This window comes from Gambusia affinis, linkage group LG07, assembly GCF_019740435.1.
Source record: "Gambusia affinis linkage group LG07, SWU_Gaff_1.0, whole genome shotgun sequence".
Lineage (NCBI taxonomy): Eukaryota > Metazoa > Chordata > Actinopteri > Cyprinodontiformes > Poeciliidae > Gambusia > Gambusia affinis.
This window is the reverse complement of record NC_057874.1, coordinates 6,750,383-6,771,937: the sequence shown is the minus strand read 5'-3', so window position 1 is coordinate 6,771,937 and position 21,555 is coordinate 6,750,383. Positions and strand designations below refer to the sequence as shown.

Below are 21,555 nucleotides of genomic sequence, written 5' to 3'. Positions count from 1 at the left end.
GATTTTCCAAGCTCAACTCCTCTACATATTGTTGACTTTGTGCATGTCTAACTCCGGGGGAAAAAAAAAAAAAAAAGAGAAAACAATTGAAATCACGTGTCCATTTATTTACACGCGTAAAATAATGGCTTCGTAAGTCTCGAACTATGTTTATAGAATCTATTGTTCAGTGTACAAATATCCAACCATTTTAAATCAGTCTAAATGATGATCAAATGCTGTCAATGCACGCGTTGTCTATACATCCTGAACAGAATCTAGTGATCATGCTGGCCGTACATAGGATAATGCTGCATTGTCCTTCTCTTATTCATTCCTGCACACTGCCAGACAGCTGACTGCAAGAAGACTAGTATTATTTTTCTCGTGTTTCCAATACATTTAGGTGCAGTATTTTTTCCAAAACAGTTGTGCTGTGTCTTTTGTTTGTGACAAGTCAGCTTTCTTTCAGCGCACACCACCACTAGTGGTTAGCCAGTCGAGCTGCTGTATAAAGGACTTAAAGGCGGTTGAGGCCTTATTCAGTGGTTTTGTCATTGAGTGTTTTCTTGTAGCCTGATGTTTAATCATTTTTGGTCCGCTTTGGAGGCCATATCACTCGTTGATATCAGGGTGTCAAGTTGAAAGCAAACCCGTTTAGATCCAGTGTACCAGTGCCTTCACTAGACGAAGTCACACGCTGATGCAACAACTGGAAAACACTTTGCAAGACAGCCTCCACTTTGAAACACGCATGGCTCAGCTATCATTCGTACAGCGTAAAGTGTCCCGACTAACCAATCAGTTTTAAACGGCTCATAATGTTTACGGTTCTGTTCTGTAATTGGACCATAGCCCCGGTTATGAGGCCTTGCTGTATGGGTTCAAATTCGCCCTCCTCCCCTGTAGGTCTGATTGACTTTATCTTTTCTATCACTGCTTCTTCATCAATATTCATTGCAGCAGCAGCAACGTCTGGGTACTTGGGATTGTTTGTTAATATGCATGCATTCCGTTTGCGAAGTCTTTGGCTTGCCCTTCCACAGTGAAAGCAGAAGATGCAGAGGTCTGGATTTCTGCACACGCACACACACACACACACACACACACACACACGCACACACACACACACAGAGAAAGAGAGAGAGAGCTAACGAAGCTACTTGGGCTTCGGGCAAATGAAGAAGAATCTCAAGAGTTGATGAAGGTCCCGTCCCACTTAGCATTTGTTTTAAGTTTTTCTCTGTGTGGTTGAATCAGTAATGATCAGTTGAGGCACGTTGGTCTGGTATTTATTACCCTTGCCAAATGCAAGCAATATCCGGCCATAACTAGCGTCCTGCTGTACAGATCTGTCATTATTTCAAACCAAACCGAAGCGCTTTAATTAATGTTGGACAAGAGGGGAGTTTTAATCTATAAGGAAAATCTGAGAATCTACAAACGTGACAATAGCAATTTAAATATATGCCTTCCTTCTTATGTTCTGGGTTTGCAGCGATTAAGGACTAAGAACTAAACAAAGCTATAGAAATAAGAAGCCAAAGTAGTAAAAAATTGTCTATATTAGGACCGAAAGGTGTCGTTTCAACCTCATAATACAAATCAACAGCATCCATGTTCACTATAGGAGTTAGCTTGGGGAATTAGCCATTTTGCTGTTTGCCTTGCATGCATATGTGTGCGCATCCTGCAACAGATCCACACTCACTTGAGGCATCAATGTGTCAAACTGTGTCCTGGGTGTCCTTAAGCTCCTCCGTGGCTCTGGCTGTCAGACACGGCATCCATCTGGGAAGGTAATGAGATTCTGTCTCCTTGGTTTAGCCGCCTGAGGGGGTTACGGGTAAATGTGGTGCGACCTTTTGGCCACCCGGTTTTTCCATTTTCCGGGTCTGTCAAGGACACACAAATCCGTATGCATACACCGTCTCCTCGGTGTGCTTCAGAATACATATTGGGTGGATTAAAAGGGGGAAAATAAAGGTTGACTCCACCCAAATCAGGTACTTAACCCACATTTATTGTTTTTGTTTTTTTTATGGCATCTTCACATCCCTACTTTATTCCAACAAGAAGTTCTCAGTAAGTTTGAAACAAATTTGCAGAAAATAAGGTCTTTTATTCCGCATGGGTCCAGTAAGACATTTAGAAGTGTTTCATGCCAACGTTGTTCAGGCTGCTGTGTAAATTTTGTTACTCGCAAAGCTCTGTTTTCTATCACTGGTTGTATTGTGTCCAACTACTTTATACTTCGCTCGAGTCTTAATTCATGTTTGGTTACACCCACTGTTTGTGGTGCCACAGTTAAAATCTTTGTTTAAAGCTATTCGAGCAACTCAAACCAAGTTGTGGGATCATCTCTTCTTTTCTCTTGAGATACCATTCTTATTACTTAAACGTTTTCCCCAGATATACACGGGAGTCGCCTGACCGTTGCTTCCCTCCTTTGTCTGTCCAATGGCAGGAAGATCTGTGTGCACTGCAAGTGTCGGCGTGAAGAGCATGCAGTGACAGCCATGCCGGTGGAAATGGAGAAGACCGTCACCAAGCTGATGTACGACTTCCAGAGGAACTCGACCTCGGACGACGACTCGGGCTGTGCCCTCGAGGAGTACGCCTGGGTGCCGCCGGGACTCAAACCGGAGCAGGTACCGGCACGTCGGCACACGTTTCCATTCGGACCGCGCAGCGTAAACACTCGAAGGCGCTGCAGCTCCACGGTGTTGACTTTGGAGTTTTTGTTTGTTGGTTTAAGCGTGAAAGTCCTGAGGAGATTTTCTTGTCGACGCCTGACGTGTACTGATGTCTGTAGGCATATCAAAATAAGCCATCACTGAAAAGAGAGGTTGCCATTTTGAATGTTTACTTCTCTTAATAAAACAAGACTTTTGTCAAAAAAATATTTTTTTTTCTCTCTAAATTATATGTTATGACTATGTGAGGATTTACACAAGGATTACTCGGATACAATTCTTCAAGGGCCACAAAGAATTTTTTTATTAGTTTATTAGTAATACAATTTTCAAAATGACTTAGCCATCTAAAAAAAAAAAATCCTAAGTGTGCCAAAACAAAACAAAAGTTTCTTTCAGTTTCTTCTCCTCTGTGGAGTTCACTGCTAAACAAACATATCAAGATCTCAAGAATCAAAATGCCAATAAAAAATTAGCTAACATGCTACTCTGAGTGAAAACTTTTTTGCCTTTATGTTGTTGGGTCACAGATGTAACAAGATTCCTGCTTACAGCTTGATAAGATCATTTCAGTGCACTTGAATTTTATTTCTTAAACCAGAACATTTTCGGCATCATGTCCCTGCACAAGGAGGATGAGCCACAAAACATTTCAATGGAAAGTTGAGCAAAAGGAAAGCATTGGTGGGAAGATATTGCACAAGCGGCGAAGGTAGCAGCATCGTTGGGAGGATTGTGAACCGAAGCCCCTTTATGAAAATGAGAGAGATTCACAAGGTGTAGACTCCAGCTGCAGGTGGCACTTTAAGAAACGAGTTCAGGAAATGGGCTGCAGCTGTCAGTTTTAAAACCATTATTCTCAACTGTGAAACAGAAATAATATCAGAGGCATCTTATCAGGGCTAAAAACAAAAATATTTAGACTGTGTCTCTCTGGTGTGATGTAATTTTTTCGGATTAAAGTCAATTTTGCATTTTTTTTTTCTTTTAGAAATCAAGTTCTGAGTCATAAAGAAAGACTCGAGAGTGTGTTTTTACTTAACTGATTTGTAAGTGTGTTCGGTAAAAGGGCTTTTGCTTACAGAAGTGCAGTAAAACTCTCGTTAGCTAAACGACCGACCAGACACGGACTAGCAGGTTTCACTCATACTCCCCCAGCAGATTGAGAGGTATAACTCCAGTTTTGGAAGTCGCTGCATGTTTGCGCTGACAGCGGCTTCACCAGGCTAACGGCTAACAAAGGATTACGTGGCTCCGGCCCTCAAATTAGTCTCCCGATTGTTTCTGCCTCTGGACATGTTTGCAGGAGGTTTCCTGAGCCTGCACAGCACATTAAGCAGCTTCACGCACGTTGGAGGAAAACCCTCCTCTACAAAGCTCTGCTGAGCTGGAGGTGTTCACACGTGGGAGGGTCTCCGCTTTAATTGGACAATAGGGGCGTTTATGGACGCTGGTTTCATTTTGTTGAAGGGCTGAGTCAATACGCTGCTGGCAGAGGCTCCAGTTTTCTCCTCTAGAGGACCGAGGGGAGCTCTTTCTTTTTTTTTCCTCCAGGGTTACACTTGTAAATCAAAGCTCAGCATGGTAGATCTTTGTAAAAAAAAAAAAAAATGTGAAGACCCTGAAGAACAAATTAATCAACATATATTTTTTGTTTCACGGAGGAGACTTTGCATATTATCACTCAAAATTTATAAAAGCTTCCATTTCTAATATGCCGTAGTGCACAAATGTGATGCTGTCTCTGAAACGCTAGCACCTTTAAGCTGTGGAAACTTGTTGTGTGACCTTTTGCATAGGAGCGGATCTAAACAAAAAGCTAAGGCTTTGGACCTAAATGGTGGGTTTTACATTTCCGCTCTGGGAGCCAGAGCTCTTTATTAGTCTGCTATTCAGCTGGCAGTGGTGTAACGTCCACGTCTGTGTAACGAGAGATTCCCGTGCAGCAGTCAGGTACGTGGATCCGAAGGATTACTAAGAATAGCTCTGCACTCTTTTGGGACCTAATTTACCCTAAAAAAAAAGAGTTTACGGGTATCTCTCTTAAACCCAATAACTGCCACTTTGCAGAAACGCAATCTTCCCCGAGCGGAGAGGTTGTTGGGTTTTTGCTGTCGGGTTGTAGGAGCAGTGTGAGGACGGCCTGTGTTTTGAAACAAAACTTCTCCACGTTGCCAGCTTACGGTTCAGCAAGGCCAAGAATGTAACTCTGCTGAGTCCTCTTAGGGGCATTTTCCATTCTTCATCATCATGCAGAGTCCATCCCAGCGGTCACAGGGATCTGATTTTAATTTTCTGTCCAGCATGACGCATGCGTTTTCAGCTCTCTGACCCTGGATGTTTGTACACCATTTTGGGCCTTCAGGTACTGAAATATGAGCTAGCTGCAGGGTCTGGACCCATAGCTTTCAAAGAAAGGATTTGAAAAAGAGAAAGAAAAGAAGTGAAGGTAGTTTGACCTTTTTCCTAAATAGACCTGAGAACAATTAAAACAATTCCAGGCCAGCATGGGGGCCAATAAAACTGTCAGCAGCTGACCTGATCACTGATCTTTGAGTGATTGTGGCTGTTCCCATTTGCATCACTGACATTTTATATATATATATATATATATATATATATATATATATATATATATATATATATATATATATATATATATATATATATATATATATATATATATATATATATATATATATATATATATATATATATCTTACCTGCCATTGGATGGATAAGGGATGGAAGGTTTTATGAACAAATATCTTCAAAGTTCATGACATTCCCATCAGTCTAAGAGCATCTATTGTCCTGTGACTTGTGACCCTTTTTACTGCATCACTTTTTTAGCCTCATTCCTTCCCCTTAAGAAAAGGCAAAGAGAGTAAAGGATTGTGGGAATTATAGACGACTTGCAAATTAGCCACGTTAACTGTTAGGTTGTCCTGCCTGTTTGTCCCACGCAATGACAATGTTCAACGTTAAAAGTAAAAAAATTAAAGCACAGGACTTCAATCCTTAACAAACACTTTCTCTGGTATGACCTAAATGAATGGAATAGAAATATCATTTACTGTCCCAGAATGGGGAGATTTCTGTGCAACAAAGTGAGAGATAACAGCAAATAAACCCATAAAAGTTTATTCATCTCTGGGAAATAAAGCTAAGAGCCCACTGCACTGACCCATTGAAAACCTCCTGGTTATTCCACCAAATATAGATCTCTGAACTCTTCCTGACATCAGTGTTGTTGCTTTTAAATCTAAATGAACTTGTTTTCTATGCATTATTTGAGGTGTGAAAGAGCTGCATCTTTTTCGTTATTTTGTACATTTCTCATTTCCAAAGCTAAATTTTTGTTTGAAATTTCAGAGACATGTTGTCAGCAGTTCATAGGATAAAAGAACAATGTTCATTTTACACAAACGTATACCTATAAAGAGTAAAATCAGATAAACTGGTCATTTTAAGTGAGTGGTGTCTGAATTTTTTCCAGAGCTGCATAAAAAGCAGAATAAAGAATAAAAATACTGTACAGTAAAGGCATACATTTCAACATAAATAATGTGTAATTATAAAAAATCGTGTACTCCAGTCCATAGGAATGTACAACTGAGTTGGTTTATTAAAAATGTACAATAATTCTGTCTCTGAGCATTAACAGACAAAATATTTACAATTGGTGGCCATGAAAAACCGGTGAAAGTGTTAAATGACGTGAAACGAAACAGGTTGCCTAAATTCTGAGAAGTGAAGGACTGCTAGCCAAAAGGTAGTAACTTGATCATTCTCCTGCTCAGTTTTTGGTTTCCTTGTAGTTTTTGGCCTTGATGAAACCCATCGTCATTCAGCCATCTGTAAGGTTTGCACTTCTGCTACAAATACCAAATGTGTCTCGCCGCGTGTCGCTTTGGCCAGTTGTGATTTTCTGACCGGAGCCGCGTCGCACCCGAGCCCGTTGAGGAATGCCAGAGCTGCTCCCTGAACGTGTCGGGCCGTTGGCAGCAATAGAAAGCAGCTGTGACCAGCGATCTCCCCTGTCACCCTTTCTTTACCCAAAGTCCTAATATTAAGCCGGGGAAAACACTCCTTTCAGTTCAGCAGAAACGTTTTGAGCTTCGTCTGCTGCTGATTACAGTTATTATCGCAAGCCTGGTTCTCGCTGTCTTTCTGCATGGCTGTGTGTGTGTGTGTGTGTGTGTGGGCGCGTGTGCGCGTGTGTGTGTGTGAGAGCGTGTACAGTACATTCTAGACTTCAGTCAGCCTTTTATGGACTGTATTCCAACAAACACAAGGGGACGCCAGTCAAATCCGAGCAGGAGGAATTGGGTTGCACCCTGAAGGAGAGCTGTGAAATCATCCCAACCCAAACGTGCTTTGATAAGGCTGCTTTACTGAAACACCGGTTGCCGCCGCCGATCGAGTTTTCTTAATGGCCCCGGCTTTACAGTTCAGCTTGAAAAAGTGTTTCTTGTTTTTTGTTGTTGTGGGGGGTTTTTTAAGCATTACGGTTCCATTCTTGGTCTTTGACTCACTGGCTCCCGTTTGGAGGATTCAGGTTAATCTGTTTTTGGCGGCGCTTAGCAAAGACGAGTCTGAGATCTTCCATGTCAACAAATCCATTCAGTCATCGAGCCGGAAGGCAAGTATCAATCAAAGATACCGTTTCTACTGAGGACATCAGCTCTGATTCAGTTTTGCCTTTATGTTTAACGCCACACTTTTATCACTTTTTTGTATCTCTTTTTTTTTTTTTTTTTTTTTTCCGTAACAGATTCTTCCAAAATCTCTCTTGTTCTCTCTTTTTGGCCTCTGTCTTTAAACCTTCCTTCCAGTTTTGCTCCTCCCCCCTTGCGCTGACCTTTGTGGCACCCCGGTCCTGCAAATGCAGTGTAATAAAAAAGGGGCTGTGATAAATAACAAGGAGATGACACCCATTGTGTGCCGCGGAAATGTGAGGAATGCAATTTGGATCTATCCAGATTAGCATTAATCTGCGGCAGCACACACAGCGTTCATTTAGGTTAATCACTGCTTTGGCCGCACGAGTGTTTGTCTGTTTTTGCGTGTGTGTGTGTGTGTGTGTGTGTGTGAGAGTGTTTTGACAGGTCAATGATACATTCCCATGTCAGTGTGCAGAGACGGAGGAGTGGGGCTCCATTAAGTCTCCACTGGTGGACCATAAATCAAAGTGATTTCTTAACTGTGTGTGTGTGTGTGTGTGTGTGTGCGCGCTTCTGTGTGTTGATGGCTTGGTCTGGTAAAACTTAAACCCGTCGTTGTACTCTTTAAGTTTTTTTGTTTTTTTTCTTTTTATTTGTTTAATAATCTACTCAGTCTGTGCAATAGTTAAGAAGCTTTATAAATTAGACAATTCATCTTGAGCATTCAGAGTTTGAGAGATGTACCGCTTAACCGGTCAGACAAAGTGGGTCAATTTTCCCTTGATTAGCTCTGAGCAAATTACCACGAGTCAAATATCCAAAGACAAAATATATCTGTTCATATTTAAAAATCGTTTTTGTTTGTTTTTAAGGCGAAACAACTGAGAAATAGAGATGCACCAAGTAACGGACCTGAATTCAGAATCGACCAGTTTTTCCTTGAGTGCTGATCGACGTTTCACATACTGAAAATTATTATTATTATTTTTTCATCCTTTGTTCATTATGCAAATGCGTCAAAACCAGGAATTCTCATCACTTCCCGTCTATAAACACATCCACTGTCCCCTTGTAAACTCTCCATTTTCTGTTTAACTTAAGTCTACAGCCTGTATCAAAAAACCTGCAGCACATTTTTCTCTTTTTGGCGTAGGTGAAAACTTTAACCGGTCAAAATCCTAATCTGTTTCCATAATCAATTCTGTATATCCAGCCGGGAAAAGCTTCATCTGCTTAATGACTTGAACAGTTTACAGACAAATATGGAAAAGCACCAACTAATTGACTAGAGATCAAATCATGATTGGCTTTTTTTCTTGACTCACCGATTTCACCTCAAACAGAACAGGTATCGACTAGGAAAAGCCTAATTAGCAGATCTCTGTCTGCAATAGTAAAAGGAACATTTTTGACCGGAATAAATAGAATAAAGAAGAGGCAAGAGATTTGAATTTTCCATTTTCCCCTGAACGTCTCTGATTGGTAATCGGCAGATCAGGAAAAAAAAAAAGAGAACAGTATATTTTCTGTTCATTAAAACCACCAGGACTAGGAACTTCCACTGTTTTAAAACCATAAACGCTTAAACCAACAACATTTACTTTCATCAAAATCAGCCAAAGGTTTTGGAGATTTGCATAAACGTATGAAATGGGATAATCTTCTGATTCCTATATTTTCTGCTGCATTAAACACTACAGCCTTTGTTAAACTCAAGACAGCAATTTTTTTCCTCATGAGTTTATTTTTTTTGCTAACAGTAAAAAATATATTTTTATGCCATTTAATAAAGAATACAAATCAATTTTACATAGCAGAAGGTTACAGATTGAATGCTAATCCAACGTCGTGCTGATTCTTTTAAATTTAGCCTTGCATGTCATCACTTCAAGGGGTTCACATGCTGCAGGAGTTTCACTCCCGTGTTTGTCGTCTGGCAGGTTCATCACTATTACAGCTCCCTGCCCGAGGACAAGGTGCCCTACGTCAACAGCCCAGGAGAGAAGTACCGCATCAAACAGCTGCTCCACCAGCTCCCGCCTCACGACAATGAGGTGAGAGTCCGGACCGACCCGCTCGTCCTCCTCCCCGCCTCCGTCCATCCATCTATGTCTCCCTCCTCCGCCTCTCCCCACTTCGGGCCATTACTGAGATAAGAGGGGAGCAGAGGGGAGACAGGCAGGAGAAACTGGGCGGCGGGGGGGGATGCCTGTCTCGTTAATGGACATAAAGGAGACTGAGCGATGTCTGTAGCCACTTATTGAGATTTGTTACATTAATAAATCATAACCACGAGCCGTCCTGAGAGGCAGCTCCGTAGGAGATCGGCACGCTCCGCCTTAATTGTTTTGCTTTTTTTTTTTTTTTTTTCCTCCACACGTTTTAGCGCCGCCGGCTTGCTTCGAAGTGGCTGATAATCTGACTGGCAAAATAAACAAACGCGCTCAAAAGGCTCACAAGTCTCCAATGGCCACTCTGATTTCAGCGGTACCAAAATGGCTCAACTCTGACTATTTGTGTTGAAACAAGCATTGAACAAGACGCACAAAAAAACATGATGGTTAAGCTTTTTGATGCCCTGGTTTTTGCTCTACGGACAGAAAAAACGCCACAAAAAAACCCAGAAAACCAGATGATATCGGTGTTTGGTTGGACTAACACTAACCCCCTTCATTACTGAACTCAACTTTACCTCCAATATTGGTTTGTGGTTGTGAAGAAAGTGCATACATTAGTATGTAGTAGTAATGCTTTGTAAAAGTTGTCGGTAAAATATTTATTCCAAATGCACAGCAAAAAAACACTGGTCGAAAATGAGAACTTAATGACATACAAAACCGGATGGAACAATGGTTCAATGGGTAAGCGGGAAGATCAGGTTGCAAATGATAAAAATAAAATCCAGCTGACAAACCCAGGAGGAAAACCGAGACTAAAGGAAACTACAGCTAGAGGAGGAACAGCTCTGACAATAACCTTAAGAGAAGCAAATACAGTGTGCAAGGAACAAGACGCAAGAATTAGCTAAAAAAATAAAAGAACGAAATACAAAGGAATGAATTAATATGTCAAGATATTTGGGACCATAATAATGCAGGAAACAGAATAGAAAATGTCAAGACCTAAGTGGATATAAATAAACAACATGAAATACCAAATATAGAACAAATCCAAAACACAAACACAACAGAATCATGGTACTTCAGGTGATGCTATGATGGCTGGAGACCAGGAATGGAAGTGGACACAGCAATATGGTTCAATAGGGAGGAAGTAATAATCCTGCAATCAGGACACCGAGGTCTGCAACGTTTACTTAATGCATTCAGATTGTTTTCGAAGATGGACAGAATCCTTTACCAACAATTTTACTGTTATAACTACGACTTTAGCACATTATGTTATTCTTCTCTGGTCAACCTTGACCTCCACAGAACAGCAACCCACGTCAGTAGGCTGATGATACGCTGCGTCATGTTTGTGTCCAGGTTCGCTACTGCAACAGCCTGGATGACGAGGAGAAGCGAGAGCTCAAGCTCTTCAGCAACCAACGGAAACGGGAGAACCTGGGCCGCGGCACCGTGCGTCCGTTCCCCGTCACGATGATGGGGGCCATCTGCGAGCAGGTGCCCGATTTTATTTTATTTTTTTGACTTTTTTTATTTTATTTTTTTTTTTAAACCCTCAAAGGCATAACTCTTGACCGTTGAGGCCTGTTTTCGCTTCTGAGTGGCGGGACGGGATGGGTTTGAGCGCGACGCGGCCCAAAATGTGTCATGTGGCGCATGGAACGAAAGCTGTGCATCGTGCCGCCGACACATGGAGCAGCCTGCTGGCGTGATGTATAGGACAGCTGCGTTGTGTTGACACATGAAGGCCAGAGGCACAACATTTGTCTGGCTTTTCCAACGACGCTCTGACCTTTCCCGTCTCGCCTCAGAGTCTTCCTTCATAGAACCTGCTGCAGAAGTGTGTCCAAGTTTTCCTCTCTGCCACCCCGGCCTTCCAACCCTGTTCTAGTGATTTAAAATCTGAGAGTGACGTATTGTCTTTGAGAGCGAGGTCAGCGTTAAAACATCCGTGTTATTTCTCAGTAGTACCCAGTGTGCTGTGAAATGGTCAATATATTGCTCATACGTTCTCCTTTAGCGTCCTTATGGGACTAGTGAGTGTAATGGAGCGTTCCTTTAACAACAAAGCTGCGCAGTTTAGCATCGACTGTGTGGAGAGCAGGTTGAACTGAAGTGCATGTGTGGGTCTTGTCCGTTTACCTCGCACAAATCAAACCACATATCCAGTAAAAGAACTGGTAGAACGTCCGTCACAATTTCTTGGTTTTAATCTTTATCCCTCTTTATCCCCTCGCAGCAGCAGACTTTGTGTTCGCTCGAACTTACAGTGCTGTGGAAAAATGATTTCCCCCTTTGCAGATTTTCATGGGTGGACTTGTTGGTTCAAGAGTGCTTGAGCGGGGCGTGCTGTGGTGGCGTAGGGGATAGCGCGACCCACATGTGGAGGCCTTCAGTCCTCGACGCGGCCGTCGCGGGTTCGATTCCTGGACCCGGTGACATTTGCCGCATGTCTTCTCCCCCTCTCCATCCCCCTTTCCTGTCAGCCTACTGTCATATAAGGGACACTAGAGCCCACAAAAAGACCCCCTGGTGGGAAAAAAAAAAAAAAGAGTGCTTGAGCCACCGAGGATCCAGAACAGCAAAGTAACTTTGGACTTTAACTGGTCCGTTGCGACACTTTTCCTTTTCAGCCATTCTGCGTTTTCCTGCTGAGACTGAAGTCGTCTTATTTGAATCTAGTAACTTTGTTCATAGTTGACACAGACTGACAGGTTGCCCAGGTCCTGTGCACAATTTTAGATTTAAATTACACTTAATTGTGTGGCGCATTTCAGGCATTTCAAAGTGTTTCAGGTGATTAAAAACACAACACAATTAACAAAGAAAACCAAAACAGAATATGACACTACAGCGGCAGGATGCAGAGGAGCAAAAATGGTCATCCAGACCAAAATGTATTTGTTTTTCAGTTGTTTCTAATCAAAGGCAACTCTAAACAGGTGGGGGTTTTCACCTTGATTTAAAGGAACTTAGTGTTTTGGTTGGTTTTTCAGTTTCCTGGAAGTTTTCCCCAAATGAGAGGAGCTTAAAAACTGAATGCTGCTTCTCCTCGTTTGGTTCCGATCTCCACTACGTCCTTCAGTAGTGCTGCAACGTTCTGTTCAGAAAGAAGACGTCTTGCTCTGGAATCCTTACCAAACAAGCCGTGTGTGTGCTCCCAAGTTTTAACTTCCCTGGCATGAACTTTACCATGCGCAGTGAAGGCATGTAGTCCTAAATTTTACAGGACCGTTGAAAATTGCACATCTCTAAATAAATAAGTAAATTTGCTGGGACGCTCCGGTTGTGGATTTAAATGATTTTCACGTGAGAATAATCTTTCTCTCTGGAGAATAATTAACTGGTGAGGTGATGGCTGACGACTCTCCACAGTGACATGGAGAGTCATTCAGACCATCATTCAAAACTTGTGCTTTTGCTGAACTGATGGTCACACTTGTTGAAGACGGCCACTTTCCTTCTTTAATCCTACAGAAGCCAGTTCCTCCGGGATGTTGGGATGGGTTTTTTTGTGCGTCTGTGTGTGGGTGTGTGTGTGTGTGTGTGTGTGTGTGTGTGTGTGATTCGTGTGTCCTAAAATTACAGATTTTTGCAGCATCTTTTTTCAAGTCAGCATGAACTGCATAAACTGGATAAACAAACCCTACAGAACATCTCTAGATGGTTTTTGTCACACACACAAAAAAATCGGCTTTTGAGACATGTTGCGAAACAGGAAGTGAAATTAAATTAGAAGAGCGGATTGGTGAAAGTTACAGGGATTTGTCAGGATACGTTAAAGTGATGACAGGTGTCAAGAACATTTTTGAACAATGGGTAAATTTTCATTAATAGTTGCGACCGCAAACAGCTCAACTTCCTTGTAGGACTTAGAAGCACCCAAGTTGGACTAACTTGGTCCTAATATTGAAATAGTAGTTATTTGGGGTTTTACTTGATGGAATAAAGTTTCAACAATATATATATATTTTTTTACAGTGTGGAGGCCAGATAAACGGCGGCGACATCGCCGTGTTCGCATCTCGAGCCGGCCACGGTGTGTGTTGGCACCCCGCCTGCTTCGTGTGCAGCACGTGCAAGGAGCTCCAGGTGGACCTCATCTACTTCTACCAGGACGGGAAGATCTACTGCGGCCGTCACCACGCCGAGAGACTGAAGCCGCGCTGCACGGCCTGCGACGAGGTAGATGCACGTAGACGCAACCTGGCTGCAGACAGACCACCGTTTATGAGTGGCGGACGACGTGCTCAACTCTAGTGTTTGAGTAAAAGTATTAATGCTAATGGTCAAATCTTACTCAACTAGAAGTAAAAGTTAATAGGTTGAAAGTTGACTCAAATTAAAGTACTCTTTTGAAAAATACTTCGGTATTTAAAAGTAAACATTTCCCCCCCAACATCAGTACATTGCTGTGTTGTTTTTCCTGAGTGTTTCCACAGAAGCTTGTAACTTGCTGGAACCGCCTGATGATGTTCGTGACAAATGTAAAACCGCTCTGCTACAAAACGTCAACACCACCTGTAAAAACGTCACCACAAAAAGGCAATAAAAAAAAAAAAATGACAGCTATTATCATTATTTCTTATTATCTGAAACGTCCTTAATGCAATTCTTTTCCTTTCCACAAAAGGAAACGAAAAGCAGGAGAGTAACATTGGCAGCTTTAGGCGACGCTATTCTTAACAGAAAGGTTTCGAAACACGGGGCTGAGATGTGGCCATGGGTTGCGCTGGTTCTGTCTCCATTGCTGAGTTTTGTTGAAGACAACAAACTACTAAGCTGTTCTGAACCAAAAGGAACGCATAACGACAAACTTCCTAGAAAAAGTAGTGGAGTCGAAAGCCCTACTGTCTTTGAGATGTAGTGGAGTGAAAGTCATAAGTTCCCAAAAGAAAAGGACTCAAATAAAGTCAACGTACTCAAAAACTTGTACTTAATAAATACAGTTCTGGAGTAAATGTACTCCGTGAATGTCCGCCTGTGCCGTCTATAAATAGCCACAGACAGTAACCGTGTCTGAAAGCCTATTTATAAAGCATCTGCGTACGGCTGTCTGTTGCTAACAGGCTTTCCTGTTTCCCGAGGTCGTCTTACAGAAGCCTGATCTCCTGAACATTAACGGTAAATTACTTACTGTACAAATGGGAACAGGGGCACTGCAGCACTTAAGAGGCACCCCGACGGTTTCAACAACAGTTCAATTAAAAGCAAATGCACCACCTATCTTGCACCAAGTCCCCAGTGAAATTAGTCTCCTACTCAAGCCAGACACAAAGAGGGATGATCTCAGATTTTCAAGCGGCGGCGGTAAAGCGAGGCAAGCGAAGTCTGTGTGTTGTCGTTCAGCACTGAGTAATAACCCGGGCTGCAATCAACCATTATCTCTCCTTTCCTCAGATCATCTTTGCGGATGAGTGCACCGAGGCGGAAGGCCGCCACTGGCACATGAAGCACTTCTGCTGCTTCGAGTGCGAGACGGTGCTGGGCGGCCAGCGGTACATCATGAAGGAGGGACGGCCCTACTGCTGCTCCTGCTTCGAGTCTCTCTACGCCGAGTACTGCGACTCGTGTGGGGAGCACATCGGTATGCTGCTTCTGCACAGGTTTTCAACACTTCTTAATGGAACAGCGGCGGCCGCAGGAAGGCACTTTGGGGCCGATTTTGCCGTTGCGGTTAAGTTCAAGGGGCTGGGTGGAAGAGGAGTGAGAAAGTAGTCAAAAAGAAACTTTTAGAAGCCGTTCAAACAGCCTGAACGTTGGTGAAGAAATAATATTTTGAAGGCCAAGGAGCACAGTCAGACAGGTCAGGGAGGAAGTTGTAGAGAAGCTTAAAGGAGACTCCTAAGTGTAACTTTTAGGCTTTCGTTGCTCAAGATCGAGCTCTACATGTACCACGATTTAGTGGTAAAAGAAAAAGTGTGGATTTGCGAGATCTGGTAGCGACTCGACTTCAAAGCCTTGCAACTGTCACGGCAGCAAAAGGTAGTTCAACAAAAGTGGGCTGTATCTCAAACATCACAGTGATGTAGTATGTTGTCTTGGTCTATAAAATACTTTTTTTGGATTTGTAGGTTCTGATTTAGAGTATGAGTTGCTCAGCAGGGCAGTGGATCAAGGCCTGTCTTGTGTGACTGCGGTGCAGTTATCATTGATGTGATTACCATCAGGTATCGCAGGAGTGAGTAAAGCCCACCTTTTTCAGGTGGTTTATTTTAATTATTTAGCAGGCAGGATGCTGTAAAAGTATTTAACTAAAGAAGTACTGAACCACCAGAGGCTGCTTTACAGCCAGATGGCAGTCATTAGCAAATAGCTGTTTTTCTTTCCCCCCATCGACTGAAAATACTCTGAAAAAGCTGCGTGTTTATGGTGCCTTGGGCAAGCTGTGTAACGAGTTTGCCACGCAGCACTTAGCTTTCCACCTCCAGCTCCATTTTCCCAGTCAGGAAACTACTTAAAAATGGGCTGCTTTTCACACAAGTACGCACATTTAAATATTCCATTGAACAGTCGTTAAAGGCATTTAAATTTGCGGTAGGGGTTAGCATATTTGAATGCGTGTGATCTCACATGCTCTTATCTTTTTTTTTCTTTTCCATTTACCGTGCAGGAATTGATCAAGGTCAGATGACGTATGACGGGCAGCACTGGCACGCCACCGAGGGCTGTTTCTGCTGCGCCCGCTGCAAACGCTCCCTGCTCGGTCGGCCCTTCCTGCCCAAGCAGGGGCAGATCTTCTGCTCGCGCTCCTGCAGTTTGGGGGAAGAACCCAACGGCTCGGATTCCTCTGATTCAGCCTTCCAAAGCGCTCGCTCCACCAGGGAGTCCAGGCGCAGCACCAAGACGTCAAAGAGCGGCGGGGGCGCCCCACCAGAGAGGCACTCTGGCGAGGTGGACCCTCTGTCTTTACAAATGGACCTGCTCAGTCTCTCCAGCCAGACGCCCAGTTTGAGTCGCGAGCCGCCTTCCTGGCAGAAGCAGGAGCAAGTCTGCGACGGCTACGGCTACGAGCCGCAACCCGACTTGACGGCCGACCCCACCCCTCTCCAGATCCTCAGCCAGTGCAACGTGAGGAGTTCCTATAGCACCACCTCCCCCGGACAGAGTAACCAGCAGCACGATCACAGGATCAATGAGAACGGGGGTCTGAAGCGGCCCCCCATCGCCGCCATGAAGGGCCAGTCTTTCAACGAGAGCTGGCTCCAGCCGGCAGCTCCGGAGGAGTACTACCCACCCAAACTGAGGACCCAGAAGAGCTTCGCCGAAGTGCAACACAGCGGATTTTCCTCGGACAAGCGTTCGATCAGTTTGCACGGGTTTCAGAGGGACAGAGACGGGGGGGCTCAGACAACTGGTCAGGTGGCGAGGAGCAGGAATCCCATTAATGCACTTAGCTTCACAGACCAGCTGACCCCACTGGAGCAGACCCCGAGAGGCTCCATGGAGTCCCTGGCTTTGTCCAATGCTACAGGTGGGTGTGGTTTATTCCCTGTTCCATTACTTTTAAATGTTTCAGATTAAACTTTGGGCCGTATTATGTAAATTCGACCTTTTTTTGGCCTTAAATTAATGTTATAATGTTATCCCCTCATCAAACACATTCCTGGAGTGTTGCTTTGATTCTTTCATGCATGTATAAGAAACCCTTTAATCTCCCATGGCAACCATTCAGCTGTGCAAAATGCCTGGGTGGGACGTAGCTCCGCCTTCGAGGCGCTGCTCCTTCTCGGAGCTGCAGGTCCCAAACCTCCGAGCTTCCGCCTCACAGAACTCCCCTCCTGATCGCAAAGAAATTCAAGAACAAATAGGAAACAAAGACATTGACAGTATCATTCTTCAATAGAATCATTAATCAGAAATGGAGAAAACAATGAACCGGGGCAACCCTGTCCTGAAGTGGCCATTTAACCAAAATTACTCTTGGCAACTCATTCAGGAAGTGACAACGAAACCCAGAACAACATTTAAAGCATTACAGGACAATCAGTGTTCCTGAGTCAACAATAGGAAATTGCGTGAGCAAAAATTACTTCAGGGATCGAATGCTAAGATGCTGGATAAAAAGGGAAAAATCTTAGGGAATATATTCTGTGCTCTACCATTTGGACCTGAACCGTCACATCATTTCACTTCATTGACATCATACAATCAAACATGGTGGTGGTGGTGTGATGGTCTGGGGCTGGTTTGCTGCTTTAGGACCTGACCAGTCTGCCATAATTGATGGAACCATGAAAGCTGATTTCACTATCATATCTTAAAGGAGAATGTCTGGCACAAATATCCAGACAGTTTTCCAAACGCCGCCAGGAAGTCCATAACTCACTGGCTCAAAAAAAAAAAGGAAAATAGGTGTTTAGAGGTGGTCTTGGTTCAAATCCACCTGAGAGGCTGTGGCAAAACCCAGACAGTTTGCTGATGGGCTGTAACCCTAAAGTTATAGCCCTAAATAATACAATTCTTCAAAAAAGGGTGGGTCAAAATTCGTGCACTGCAATGCAAATAAATAAACTCACCGTCACTTATCACAAATGCTTTATGGCAGCTGTTGCTACAATGGGTGGTGGTTGTAAGGTTGGCCAATTATTTTTTACATTATCATTTAATATTTATGCGATATTAAAATTTGTTTGACAAAAAAACTAAATCTGTAAGGAGGACAGATACTTTTCACTTCTCAATATTTTGAGACTTGATTTGCATAATCTGATCACTCTTTATTCTTCTCTGCTCGCTCCCAGGTAACTCGGCTGATGGCGGGGGGAAGAATCAGGATCGCCTCTCCCGTTTCTCCATGCCCGACCTGAGCAAAGACTCGGGCATGAATGGGTCAGAGAAAAGCAACATGGACACCCTGAACTCGTCCACGCACTTCCGTAGCTCCGAGTCTATTCACAGCCTCAACGCCAGCCAGCCCTACCTGGAAATGAACCCACCCAGGGCTTCCCAGTACCAGATGCAGTATTGCGACCCCTCAGGAATGAGAATTAGTGCTGCCATGACTCATTTACCACCTGCCTTCGCCTACCAGGAGGAGGACAGGATGGTCAGCAGCGCCAATGCCGCACGCCTGCCGCCCATCAGCGAATGCAGAGTGAGCGGCGTCAGCGTCCGGGGGGCAAGCGTCCGGTCAGACGCCGCAGAAGACACCCCTCAGAAGCGTCGGCATCACCATCACCGCCAGAGAAGATCCCGCCGCTCTCGGTCTGAAAACGCTCTAAACTTGGTGGAGGATCGCAGGGGAAGACCCCAAGACAGACCCCAGCTGAGCGTGCGAGAAGATTACGATCGCTTCTCACCGCCCAGGAGCACCGCGAGCCAGTTTGGCGCCGTAGGACGGGGACGATACCAACCCCAACTCTTCAGGCAGTGTCCCCGGACCACTTCAGACCTTTGTCTGCAGAATCCCGCAGCCAACAGGCGCACCGGATTGAGCCAGTACTCCTGGGACGAGTATTACGACGACTGGTGCTCCACTTGCTCTTCGTCCTCTGAATCCGAGGATGAGGGCTACTTCCTGGGCGAGCCCATCCCCAGGCCCATTCAGCTGCGCTACATCAACAACCAGGAGATGGTTCACAAGTACAACAACGCAGGAATCGGAGGACCCAACCGCAGCGGGCAGCTGCACACGCGCAAACGCAGGAAAAGCAAAAACTGCATTATTTCTTAACATCCGGACATTTTCTACGGGACACCTGTTTTTGTTTAGCTTGAGTACACTAACATCCTCCATTAGGAACAAAGAAAAGTTGTGTTTTTTAAGTGCAAGTTATCAAATAGTTGAAAGTCGGCAATGAATCAAAGCTGGCAAATCATGAAACGGCAGTAATGCTTGCATGGTTAATCATTTTAGTATTTCATATTTCCATGTGCAGTTTTATATGTGTTTATGAAAAGCTGATGTGCAATTTCTCTCAAACATTGTTTTCTTTCTTTGCTACAAAGAGGAACATAATATAGTCCGTTTGGTACAGTTTTATGTTTTCAGTCAGTGTGACCTAGATATAGGATGGATCTTATGTTCTGCTAAAGTTCATAACCTGTACATAGATAAATGGAGTATTAATTTCACCTAAATTAAAAAAAAAGTCCCTGTAAATATGATTGTAAATGTTTGCCCATATTTTTATATTTTGTAAAGATGGAATGAGGTAAATATCTATAATGTATCGCTAGAACGTAACAAAAACAACTCATGCATGTGTCTGTCTGGCTGACTTGGTGCTGCATTTTTTTAATCTGTGTTTTTGGGGCAGTCAGACATTTCTTTCCCCTGTATTGGTTTATTGGTTTGTTTTGTTCCGTGACATGCTAATGTAACATTCATTTCTGTCTGCGCTCTATTTCTAGACCCGGGATTTGGAAGGCCGGTCTTCCAACATTTAGATGTGTGTCTGTCTGGAGACACTTCAAACAAATGATACTGTTAGCCCACTCTTTAGAACTTGACTTCATGCTAACACTCGACACTCCGGTGTGACAGATCAGGGAGACATCTGGAAGTTGAATTGTTTTGTGCCCCGTACCAGATTGGGATTTTAGCTAACACAAAGTCATAATCTCAAAATTAACTAAAATCAGGGACATGCATATGTAGTAAAGTAACACAGTGCATTTTACCAGTATTAAGTCCCTCATGAATGATGTTCCGATTGCTGCATTATATGTTTTTTGTTTTTTTGGGTGCAGGGGTTTGGGCATATTTTGTTCCAACAGAAGTTTTCCCAGGGCAGGCCTACTGTACGGTTTTTAATTGTATATTTGACTCTACATGTACAGTCTTCAATAAACTCTTGTTTGGTTTCTGCTGAAGACCTTTTCATGCAATGCCTGTGCTTATGACAGTGTTTCCCCGTTTTCATATGACTTGTTGATGATGAATTTGTGTGGGACATTTTCACTGCGGATGACATGACTTCTCTCAAACAATGTTTGAGAGAAGTCATGTTTTCTAAAGCAAAACATTTATAAAGTTTTGCTTTAGAAATGTCATAAAATTTTACGACTAACGTCCAGCTACCCTAGATGCACACAGTCTTTGTGAAGATTGAAAACCCAGATTTATTGGATTGACAAGCTAATGTTCATGGTCTGTAGTTCCATTCTGCAACTTTTAAACACACAAGCATGTTTTAAAAATGGCTGAACTGATTGAAAGTGTAAAGCTCACTGGATACAACTGGCAGAAAGTCTGATTGTAGACAAACAACAGGTATTGAGAATTGACTTTAGTACAATAGGGACATCCCTCTCTTCCATAACCTTTCAAGTGTGTCTTCATATAGTCCAATCTACTTTTCTTACTGGCTTTAACCTTTTCCTGTTCGAGATTCCATCTCAGTCACAGTTTAATTTTAATGAATCATTCTTTCAATACGTCAAGCAAATTACCTTAAAGACCGAAAGCAATGCTATGAAAGAGGTAGCAGTTAATAAAATTGTTGAATAGCATTTTCTGTGATTGGTTTATTGTTCATGAATTGGAACTTTTGAAAACAGAAATCGAAATTAGAAACGTATACAAACAGAACACGGGTCCCAAAAATGTCAAATCATTTTATGTGAGGGCTCCTTTATCAGCCTTTTCAACGTTTCCCATTATTGACCTGGGTGGTTATTCACACAGCAGCTGACAACTATTTACACAGGAAAAAAGAGGTTGGAGGTGGTGCGCCACTGATGACCTTCCTGTGTGAAACGCACACTGTGAACAGAACATGCAAATCATTTCCAGACAGTAATTACCTACTAGAAAAGCAGAGCAGTGTAAATACTCCCAAAAGTATTATTCACTCCAACCGCGGATATTTTTTCAATTTTACACCAATTTACTTTTATGTCAGACGATTGCTACGACTTGGAACGCTTTGCACGTTATGTTCCCGGTGCATGTTTCACACGGGAATATAATGACCACCCACTGCAAAAGGTGACAAAGGTTTAAAGGTTCATAAAGGTGTTCACACGAACTCATGTGATGTTTTGGAGACGGGAATTCTTTTAAGATGAACGGAACCGGTTTTGGTGTTGGCCCCCCGTCGTTAATTTCATCCTCCTGGTTGGAGTTAAAGCTTTTGT

At 43.2% G+C, this 21,555-nt stretch overlaps 1 protein-coding gene across 5 annotated transcripts in view; it reads left to right on the top strand.

Annotated features, from left to right (window-relative positions):
* prickle2b (prickle homolog 2b) overlaps window positions 1-19,710 on the top strand; it is a 100,913-nt gene extending 81,203 nt beyond the window's left edge. For all 5 annotated transcript variants that reach the window (XM_044122708.1, XM_044122705.1, XM_044122704.1 and 2 more), the window contains 7 exons: window positions 2,447-2,630; window positions 9,283-9,396; window positions 10,831-10,968; window positions 13,453-13,656; window positions 14,872-15,058; window positions 16,085-16,945; window positions 18,216-19,710. In XM_044122708.1, the coding sequence (XP_043978643.1) occupies window positions 2,499-2,630; window positions 9,283-9,396; window positions 10,831-10,968; window positions 13,453-13,656; window positions 14,872-15,058; window positions 16,085-16,945; window positions 18,216-19,147 (2,568 nt within the window). In that variant the 5' untranslated portion in view covers window positions 2,447-2,498 and the 3' untranslated portion in view covers window positions 19,148-19,710. The remainder of the gene's footprint in view (window positions 1-2,446; window positions 2,631-9,282; window positions 9,397-10,830; window positions 10,969-13,452; window positions 13,657-14,871; window positions 15,059-16,084; window positions 16,946-18,215) is intronic.
* The last annotated feature ends 1,845 nt before the right edge of the window (window positions 19,711-21,555 follow it).